Source organism: Nasonia vitripennis (genome assembly GCF_009193385.2).
Source record: "Nasonia vitripennis strain AsymCx chromosome 4 unlocalized genomic scaffold, Nvit_psr_1.1 chr4_random0006, whole genome shotgun sequence".
Classification (NCBI taxonomy): Eukaryota; Metazoa; Arthropoda; class Insecta; order Hymenoptera; family Pteromalidae; genus Nasonia; species Nasonia vitripennis.
In genome coordinates, this window is record NW_022279641.1 from 1,438,353 (window position 1) to 1,449,158 (window position 10,806).

General features: G+C 36.6%; 2 protein-coding genes across 2 annotated transcripts; both read right to left on the bottom strand.

Moving 5' to 3' along the window:
- Window positions 1-801: 801 nt before the first annotated feature.
- On the bottom strand, window positions 802-10,368 carry LOC100679404 (putative ankyrin repeat protein RF_0381). Its single transcript, XM_031928334.1, has 3 exons — window positions 9,868-10,368; window positions 9,284-9,723; window positions 802-1,762 (listed from the first exon to the last, which is right to left on the bottom strand). The coding sequence occupies exons 1-3, from the start codon at window positions 10,250-10,252 to the stop codon at window positions 1,025-1,027; spliced, it is 1,563 nt and encodes a 520-aa protein (XP_031784194.1). The 5' UTR covers window positions 10,253-10,368; the 3' UTR covers window positions 802-1,024.
- LOC103315312 lies at window positions 2,066-5,530 on the bottom strand. Its single transcript, XM_031928335.2, has 4 exons — window positions 3,904-5,530; window positions 3,068-3,821; window positions 2,783-2,972; window positions 2,066-2,700 (listed from the first exon to the last, which is right to left on the bottom strand). Exons 2-3 carry the CDS (start codon window positions 3,648-3,650, stop codon window positions 2,935-2,937), a joined length of 621 nt encoding a protein of 206 aa, XP_031784195.1. The 5' UTR covers window positions 3,651-3,821; window positions 3,904-5,530; the 3' UTR covers window positions 2,066-2,700; window positions 2,783-2,934.
- Window positions 10,369-10,806: the final 438 nt, after the last annotated feature.

Consider the following 10,806-nt stretch of genomic DNA (forward strand, 5'->3'; position numbering starts at 1 on the left):
CCTCAAAAATATTAAAATCAGTGAAAATCGTAAAATCAGTAATAATAAAATCATTCGAATCTCAATATAGCTAAAAACTTAATTCGGTCTTGTCTGCTCTCAAGGCAAACAAAGACTTCGCGAAATAACTTCTTTTTTTGATGTTGAAATTATTTTGCAATTTCTTCAGGGTTTTTCCTGGCCCGGACCTTCCATACGGCCGGCCATTAGCGCGCCTCGCCTCGTCGGACAGCCACGCTTAGCGTCACACGCCTCGATCGCCGTGTAGCGCTTGGCCCTCATAAAGGCCCCCTTTTAATCCAGAACATCTTGGCCCCCATAAAAGCCCCTTTTTAATCCGGAACATCTTGGCCCTCATAAAAGCCCGTTTTTAACCCGGAACATGCTACTTATGAGGAGAACAGTGCTACTCTTTGTGGGGAGCGACGATATGCTTGTGACCCTCACTTAATTTCGCATTATATACTACTTTTAAGCATCGCGCTTTCTAGAATTCGTTTATACAAATTATGTAGCACCAATTTAATTAGGTAAATATAATGCATACATTTTTGTAATATGAGGTATGTTGCCATCAATTAAAATAGATCAATCTAATCATATTTTTAGAATAATAAAATTAAGTATATAATATTATCTAATTTAGCTTTTCATTCGCAAATTCTCTAAATAACTTCAAAATATAGTAGAGTGATTAAATAAAATTAAAGGCTTGTGCGACATTAACAAGAATTTTTTATTTATACAAAATTTACAATTTTAACATACAATATTAATAATTATAGAAATTTTAGCATAGTTTATTGTTCATTTTTTATTAACATTATTACAAATATTTACATCTCGAGACCTTGATTGTCTACAATTCGCATATGATGTGCGAAAATAACACATGTGCAACTTATATACTTGCAGCAGCTTTATTTCGACCAAAACTTACTTAGCTATAGCTTCTTACCTCAATTTGAGACAATCGCTGTATCTATCTTTTATTGGTGATAAATGTCCCTTTGAAGTTACCTTGCTAAGATGAATCCAACAAAAACTGCATATCTTCGAAAGTAAAGAATTCCATAATTTTACGTATAATTTCGCATGGAATTATTACATGCAAAATGGAATTTAAACTCTCTTCGACTGAACACTTCATCTTCAACCTTGCTTTTGCTACCTCGCATCGCTCAGTTACTTCTTGCGCGTAGATAGGAAACAATGACTTTATGTCGCTTTCGTCAAGAACCTTCATCAGCTCTTTGTTTTCCATCAGTGCCACCAATCCCTTTTTAGGCAGCGTAAGAAGTTTAAAAAATGTTACTTTGTTATGAAGTATCGTCGCTTTCATCCTCTCAATCTCACTCTGACAATCAGAGAAAAGCTTGTCATGCTTGATCCTCAAAGTCAATATGAAATCCTCAGAGACGGGTTTACTATTGGCCTGTAGCTTAACGATGTACTTTATCAGCATAACTCTGATGTCCCAGTCATACTCTGCTCTATTAGGCGATAAAGCATCCATGGAAGTCGGTACGTTTACGTCAGCTTCAAATTTGAGAAGTTCGCTGACAATAACAGCAAAGCCTTTTGAACAGGCAAGGTGAAAGGCCGTTTGTCCGTACTTCGTTATGACGTTTGGATTTGCACCTTTGGTGAGGAGTTGTTTTACAATCGAGGTGTTGCCCCTGGCCGTCGCTGAGAAGAGAGGAGTTACGTCGAACGAGCATTTTGCGTTGACATCTGCGCCTTGAGCTATTAGTAGTTCTACCTGAAATAAAAGAATATTTTGGCTTTACAAAGTACAACTTTGAAGTTTGAAATTTTACTTTTTTTACGCATTATGTCAAATGTGCGAAATTCATTCCTTGAAACTTGCACTATTCTCTACAAATTTATTAACCAATTAAATTTTTGATTGGTAATTAAGAACTTAAGTTATATATTGATCAATTACAAATAACTCAAAAGATATTTAGGGGAAGGTGGGGCATGTTGGGCACTGTAACTTTATTTAACTCCTCTGTCGGTAATATAGGCTATTTCGGGCTCAAAAAAAAACATTTAATAAATTGAGTATTAAAATAAATGCAATTTACAAAACTTGAATTGGTGGAGTATTTTTTTTGCAATTTACAAAATAGAAATTGTTTCCAAAAAGCTATATATGCCCCACCATGGGGCACGCATGGCACGGGGATGAGGCACACAGGTCAAGACCAAATTAACCAACAGAAATTTTATAAACTCATTTTATTGCTCGAAGATTTTACAAACAATAATTATAATTACTAGTCGACTAGGTAACTTTTATCACATTTTGCTTTTGATTTTAATAGTTTTTAACCTAGTAATACATTTTATTTGAATAACGAGATCAATAATTAATATTAAATATAAACAAACTCACAGTTTTCTAATTGAACTGCATCAATTTCACTTAATTGAATTACTTTAATTTCATTGTTCGCAAAATTTGCACTTAAATTCTCACTGACGCTGCAATTAGTATTGTTTATAGGAAGATAGGCGTGGTGGACCAGTGTATTGTTGCATTGTTGTAGTAAACATTGTACCAATCGAATCATTGGTGTCCAATGTCTGGAAAGTAGTTGACGATGCAGTGGATGCTACTGTCGAACATGCCCCTAGTGGTATAACACTATCCTGAAGTGATGGAGACGTTGGAACTGATGCTAAGCAAGTATTCTGTGAAAATGGACAGTAAAATTAGTGGTAATACTAACAAGTTTTTAAATATTTGGTAGATAAATATAAAAATATAGCTCACAAATAAATTTATCAATGGCTTAGCGTTAACTATGTATGATAATGGAATCCTTATTTCAGGCTCAGCCGTAGATATCACATTGAGGAATGGTTGATTTGATGAGTCAGTAACTGACATTTCAGTCTTATTTTTTGGTTTTGGTTGGATCGGACTCACATTTCACTGTAGTTTCTCACTTCGGCTTCAAATTCTGAAATATAAAATTGAAAAATATATTATGTTTAGCTTTAGAAATATTAAATTAAATTTTTGTACATAAAAGATTTTTAAGAAAGTTGTGTTTACGTGGAGTCTTTGGAGTAGATTGATTTAAAGTTGATGCATCAGTATTGGAGCACGCAAAATCTGATTTAGAAAATATTTTTGGATTGAGTGGAAAAATTCCACACTTTTTAAATGCGTTGACAGCTGTATCTATTTTTCCAGCTTTCATGAATGCCTTTCCAAACAACAGAAACACATTTTTTAAAGTGACTCGTTCACCTGTTCGTTGAAATACATTTACTTCTTCTGTATAATAATGACTTAGAGGTTTCATGAAGCCGACATCAAGTGGTTGCATTCTATGCGTGCAGTGAGGTGGAAAACAGATGATTTCAACGCCATGCTCCATCGCCAACTCAATTACTTCTAGGTTCTTTACATGACTGATATGCCCATCTAATAACAGAAGTATTGGGTTGTCTTTTGAAGCATGGGAATAATTAATGAATCTTCTAAACCATCTTGTAAAAATGTCAACTTGTATCCATCCACTTTTGTGAAATTCAGACCATGCTCCAGCTGGCGCTCCTTCAAGTAGTTCTTTATTTTCTTTCACTCTAGGAAAAATCAGCATAGGTGGCATGAAAGCTCCTGCGGCTGACATGTAAATTTCTGCAGTGACGGTTTCACCTCTTTCAGCAGCAGTTTTGCCTCCAACTTGTTTGCGTCCTGTACGTGTCACTAGTCTAGAGCATGATTTAGGTACTATGGATATGCCAGTCTCATCAACATTGTAAATATTTTAAGCTCTGAAGTTGAATTTATCCATCAGAGACTGCAACAATGTAAAAAAATCATTCGTTGAAATTATGAGGAATATTCAACTTCTTAGCAAAGTCTAGGGCTAGTTTTCTCACATCAGCTGCAGTAAGAGGCATGAGACAATTCTCCATGAGATTGATCTTTCTAACGAGAGCTTCTTCTTGCTCGTCTGAAAAAATGCACTTGAAGCCACTGTGAGATCTCTCGTATTGGATAATGTTGTCATTATTACGAGCACTTATAACTTTCTTGTAAAGTGGTTCTTGGAATGCCAAACTTTTGAGCAGCAGCTTTGCATGTTGAACCGCCGAGAACTGCACTAATAGCTAAATGCATCTGCCCATCATTCCACGACTCCTTATTAGTTTTCTTGACGTAATGCCGCAGCATCACTACACTAAAAATCTTATAACTACAAGCAATTAACTAAAAAAACTACAAGCATCGAGCTGCTACATACTCAGTTCGCCGAACTCCGATTGAGTATAGAGGTTAGGAATCAGTCAGCTGATTCCCCAGATCGGAGCTGCGCAGTGCTTCCGTGTGCCCTGCGTGCCCCGCTATGGTGCCCTCCGTGCCCCACATTTATAATTTTTTTTTAATTATTATGTTTTCATATTTAAGGCGGCTTTAAACAAAAATAAAAATACAGGGTTGTAGAATAAGATTTAAAATATGTATTAGGATTATTTAAATCTCATTAAACACACTTTTTCGCAATGTACTCGCTTATTAAAAAATGAAAAAAAACCTACGATTTCCTAACTTTTTTCCACTTGCAGCATAATTTTTAAAATACCTTTTTGGATTAAATATTATAAGGGGGAAAATCTAGACATATATATGAACTATTATTAAAAGGATTTTTTATTTTTTACTGTTTTAATTTATAGAAAAACGAGTCACCCGCCAAGCTTGCTGTACCCCACCTTCCCCTACCTAACTTGCCATGCCCCTCACATTTTGTTCATAATACATACTTTTACAATTAAAATATTTCCTTTTATTGCAATAAAAATTTTATATGTTTATGTACACAAATAAAATATGCAGAAAGGTACACTTACAATAAGACCACTCCGTGAACAAGTATGTATCATGAACAAAATGTGAGGGGCATGGTAAGATACGTAGCAAATATCTTTTGAGTTATTTGTAATTGATCAATATATTACTTAAGTTTAAATTACCAATCATTCGACTCAGACCTCAATTAAACATAATGGTTTTTGTTTTCCGTATTATAAATAGATTGTAAACTTGACTTTTTATAATTGATCTCAGTTGTTTTTTAATCTGTAATTTCACTGTAAACAAAATTATTGACTGCATGATGATACGCAAAACATCAAACGCGCCTAACTATTTTACTTTGGTTTAGATTTTTTTTTAGAGATTTCATGTCTTTTTGACTGAACTTATTGAAATACCTAAAACATGTTCTAAAAATAAAATACATAATGATGGGGTTCAGGTAGTGCATACCCTCGTAGAAAATACGCCATAAGATATGGCCTGTCGATAACTAGTGGCCATATTTTCTTGCATAATATGTTAGAATACTTTGACATGATATGCCTACATTATGTTGAGTACTTGATCCACTAATGGGTTAATAACCTAAAATTCATAAACTTAATAATCAACTTTACTTTAAATCAGTAAATTTTAAAATCATTGACGTTTAAAAAAAAGTATTTACAACAAATTTGGAAAATAAAAGGTAATATGTTAGGAATGGCAATCTAACCTAACACATAATTCATGCATGTATACAAACATGACTACACTCAACACTCACACTGAAATGTACACTTTTTATGTGGGTTTAGATATTAGAAACATTAAGTAAAATTTGTGTATTTAAGATAATCAATGATGAAGTGTAAAAGTGATGATCTTGACGGATATTCCCAACTCAGTGTTCGAGTCAGTCGCAGGCAGTATTCATCATTATACTGCATTATATGCAGTGTATTCGTGCAAGATGTTTAATTTGTAGTGTAGAGGCTAGAGTAACATATTTTGCTTGTCTGACTTTGCTAGCTGACTCATATCGAACCCCATGGCTCCGGGGGCAAAATTTACACATGGGTGTTTATATGAAAATTCAAACTAGAGAACTTGAGATAAAGACAAGCGGATATATTGTTATAACAGCTTGCAACAAATTACCATGCAAAATTTCAGCCCTCTAAGTATGATAGATTTTAATTGAGAGCAGAATCAAATTCTCAATGATTGTACAATTACTTTTTTCAATTTTTCTTTTTGCTCTCAATTAAAATCTATCATACTTAGAGGGCTGAAATTTTGCATCAAGCTGTAAATACAATATATCCACTTGTCTTTATCTCCAGTGCTATAGTTTAAATTCTCATGTAAATACCCATCTTTAAATTTTGCCCCCGGAGCCATGGGGTTCGGTCTGGATCAGCTAGCAAAGACAGACAAGCAAAACTTGTTACGCTAGTCTGTTTCTACATAATAAAATAAGCATCTACGCCACAAATTAAATATCTTGCATGAATACACTGCATATAAGGCAATATAATGATAGATACTGCCTGCGACTGACTCGTACACTGAGTTGAAAGAATATCTGTCAGGATCATCACTTTTACACTTCATTGTTGATAATCTTGAACACACAAATTTTACCTAATGTTTCTAATATCTGAACCCACATAAAAAGTGTACATTTCAGTGTGAGCGTTGAGTGTGGTCATGTTTGTATGCACATATGCATAAATATGTGCAAGGTTAGGTTGCCATGTATAAAAGGTTCGCCATAATTTTAGCGCATATTATGCCCACTTACTGTCGCCTGTTAACAGGGACATATGGCCACAATATGCCACATAATTTGGCTATACTGGGCATAAAATTTGATCTATCGTGGCCATATTAGCCTCAATTTCCTACGACGGTACTGGGATTTTTATTACCTCTCTCGTTTATTGTATCCAGGTGCATGAGGTCGCCGATGACAGGGTCTTGGTGATACGATAGCTTTTGGTGTCTAGAATTAGTTTTTACACTTAGACAATGAAAGCTACGGAGAGCCCTACCTCGATCACGATATTGTCGACCGCATGTACCTGGACAGTAAACATAACTGATTTGAACATTTTTGCACTAGAAGTAAGTACGGTGCGCACTGCACGACTTTGTTATCGGTCACCCTAGACCGCATTCATGGCAGATATTGATACGTGGATACAAAAATCTACAGTGCGCAATATATTTGGATAGCCTCGTCATCGAAGACCCTTGGCACCTAGCGTGATCGGCTACCGCGAAACGATATTTGCATGTATGCACGGAAAGTTACGAAATCCACTTCCTGGGCCCCGTAATCAGTAACCCCGAACTCAGAAAGTTTGTGCAGCGACAGTACAGCAGCTGTTCAAAAACATAACCTTAAATTCAAGCAGACAATGTAAACACATTTACTCTGCGCAGCTTATAGAAATCTGTGGGAAAGCGATACCCAACTGTATTACACATCTCTAAAAAAAATTAACTCTTAAAAAAGTAAAAGGTTAGGCGAGTTTGATATATTCCGCAACAAAATTACAGATAGAAAAGAACTGAGAGCAATCAAACAAAGTCAAGTTTATTATATTTAATCGTAATGAAACAAAGAACAACTCTCAAAATAATTACTACGTAACTTGCCATGCCCGTTTCATTTTGTTTATTGGTGAACAACTAAATTTTCTTTTTATATATATTAGAAAGTCATACAAACACTATAAGTACAGTTAATTTTTTTAGAGATTTCAATCCTTTTTTTAAAATTGTTTATAGTATTTCATATCCAAAGTCGTAAAAATAAAATATAAGCATCTTTAGCACCATTCGACCACAGCTTTTTTGTAACATTTTTATTACTAAGATGAAATCACTGATTGTTCTAATATACATCACCCTCGAATTATTTCTACACCTAGACACCGAAAACCTCGGTGCGAGCTACCCAGACCTCGTCATCGGCCACCCTGTACACCTAGACGCCGCTCTTAAATGATTTTTACACCTAGACACCAAAAACCACGGAGCGCACCACCTAGACCTCGTCATCAGCCACCTTGTACATCTAGATACCGCCCTTGAATAATTTTTACACCTAGAGACCAAAAACCACGGGACTAACTACCTAGACGTCGTTATCGACCACCCTGTACCTCTAGACACCTTCCTCGAATGATTTTTACACCTAGACACAAAAAACCACGGAGCGCGCCTCCTAGAGCTTGTCATCGGCTATCCCTGGCAGTATGCACTGGCAACCTCCTAATTCAAAATACCGTAATATATTATTATATTTTCTTGAGAAAGCAATTCTCATCTGTATATAGCTTTGCGGCCAACTTCACGGTCCTAACACTTCTTGCGGCTAACTCAACGGTCCTTTCACATTTCGGGTTGAAGAAGAAAAACGTAATTTTAGCATTTGTGGATTATACACTCACATATTATAAAAATAAGCAGCCTTTTCACTAATATTTTTGTTGGAAATCATAGTTTAGCCCAGAAAACATACTAATAAGCCAAAAAATCTTACGAACAGTAACAATAAGCATTTTTTTCTGTATGATGAAAAATCCGAACACCAATATAGAAGTAAATAGTGTCACGGGCGCCGCGACTTCGCCTGCTTCTCAAACTCGCTTTCGTGGCGCTACCGCGCCACTTGATAATAGATTGTGCGGACAACTTCACGGTCCTACCACACTGGAGAAAAAAGTATAGAGATACTGTTCTGAGCATTCGTGATATATAAACTCGCTTTTTATGAAATGAAAGTACTTCTAGTGTATTTTTATATACAAAAACTTGTAATAACTTTGTCTTCATTCCCACAATATTAATTAGTAAGAATTTTCACTTTTGAAAGTTACTTGAAAAACCGGCACTGCGTTAGAAACCTCGTGTAACTCTAAGAGTGAAAATACTTACTAAAGCGCCGGGATGAAAGACAAATTTACTACAAGTAGATTTTCTGTAACAACCATAATATGACATTTTACCCGGCAAACAGAAAATTCACATGGGCTTTGAACTGAGAAATCTAAAATTGATGTTCGGTAATGAGATGTTTTATAATACGTATTTAAGTACATTAATTTTGCTGTTCTTTATTAGTACTATACATATTATAGTACGTAGTATAGTACGTTATATTTTTAATAGTAATGTGTGAATGTGTGCGTATGTGTGCGTATGTGTGCAGTCTGCGACTGTAAAATAATAGATAATTATATCATAGAGTCTAACTATGCCGTGAATCATCGCAATTTGGTTTATGTTACTATTCATAATTGAATACATTGTTTTTCGTCTACTGTACTGTGGCGCGAAATTCAAATTTTCAATTGAATTATACGGAACCCCCAAACATAACCAACAATCTAAAATGAACTACGCACAAAGTTAATAAATACAACAAAATCTTCTTGAGAAACGTACAATTGCAGCATTATTACTCTTAGCAGCCTCGTGCAGCGGTGTCTCTCCCCATTTGTCCCGCTGGTCAACAGGTAAGCCGTTGCTGAGCAGCATCATGGCGAGCTCGGTATTCTGATAGTACGCCTGAGCTGTGTGATGCAAAGCGCTTTTATTTGACGCGTCCTTGCTCGCGATAGCGCCATATTCAATGAGCAGTTTGGCGAGCTCCAAGTTTCCTAATCTCGCAGCCAGCAACAGCACCGGCTCGGAGCCTAGGTCGACCCGGGCGCCATGTCTTAAGAGGCAACGAACCGTTGGAATGCACCGCGGGTCCGCATGCACTGCGTAGTGCAGCGCAGTGTCTTTCCTGCTGTTGCAAGCATTTATTTTGGCGCCGTGAGCCAAGAGAAGTTCCACGAGATCTTCATTACGTTTCATTGCGGCAAAATGTAGGGGTGTGCCTTTAACAATAAAGTTACAATATATGAATCACGATTATTTATAAGTATTAGTTTGTCATAGTTATCACACAACACATATTGTTAGAATACGACTAATTTAATGTGGTTATATTCATATTTCGCGGATGTATAAAAAGTACTTACCTCTATAATCGAAGTGACATTGATCACCTGCTCGACGATTGACGTCTGCACCCGCGCGAATCAGAATTTTAGCGATCTGATATCGGCCATTTATTATGGCGTACCAAAGTGGCTGGATAACTGGAAACTTTTTATCCTCTACGTTCAGAGTAATTTCGTGAGATATGAGCTTCTCCACAATCTCCGTATAGTATTTGCACGCCGCTGTATTGAGAAGATTTAATTGATACTCTCCCAAGCGCGATTTGCTGCGTTTAAAAGCCCTTTTGAATGCATCGTCTTGAAATATCTCGTTGACGATTGCAAGATAGCCTTCCTCGACAGCTTTTCGAAGCTGCTGCAGTTGAGCTGTGAACACTTCTTCGATTACGTCGAGTGATTCCATTTTGATTAAAGATTGAGAGAAAAAAGCGGTATTATTTTAAATTTACTGTAAACACGAGTTCGCGTGCATGCTATGTAGTCACGTACGAGCCGTGGAGTACACTGACTTCAGAACTGCAGTGAGGCCGCGTGGTCCTGCCGATCTTTCAGGGGTAACGTGGGTGTGGCTAAAGTGCTTTGTGTAGGCAGGTATAAACCCTCACCCTTGGGACTTTTTCTGGAGGGATACGAAATGCTGCTGCATGCTCTTCGACTTTTACCGAGCACGCTTTCATCAGTTTTCACCTCAAGCAAAGATATTCATGTTTATAGCAGGGATGTGCGTCGTTTACAAGACGAATGGCAGTACTCGTCTTGAAAGTCTCGTCTCCCAAGGCTTAAGTACAGCCTTCCTACAAGACTCATATTATTCGTACAGCTGCTCTGCACTTAAAAATCATTTTCTGAGGCCTGCTCGAAACACTAGTGAGGGACCTACGCTACGGCTTGCTCTAATCCCAAGTCCAGCGCTTGAATACCGGCAGCTAAAGCGGACTTTAGCAGACTGAAAAAATT

Excerpts from the sequence above, each read along its gene's own strand:
- LOC103315312 (XM_031928335.2), bottom strand. The coding sequence starts at position 3,650 with ATGTCAGCCGCAGGAGCTTTCATGCCACCTATGCTGATTTTTCCTAGA. Across the intron at positions 2,973-3,067 it reads ATCTACTCCAAAGACTCCAC|AATTTGAAGCCGAAGTGAGA; the intron begins GTAAACACAACT and ends TTTATATTTCAG.
- LOC100679404 (XM_031928334.1), bottom strand. The coding sequence starts at position 10,252 with ATGGAATCACTCGACGTAATCGAAGAAGTGTTCACAGCTCAACTGCAG. Across the intron at positions 9,724-9,867 it reads ATGTCACTTCGATTATAGAG|GCACACCCCTACATTTTGCC; the intron begins GTAAGTACTTTT and ends TTATTGTTAAAG. Across the intron at positions 1,763-9,283 it reads AGAGTAATAATGCTGCAATT|GTAGAACTACTAATAGCTCA; the intron begins GTACGTTTCTCA and ends CTTTTATTTCAG.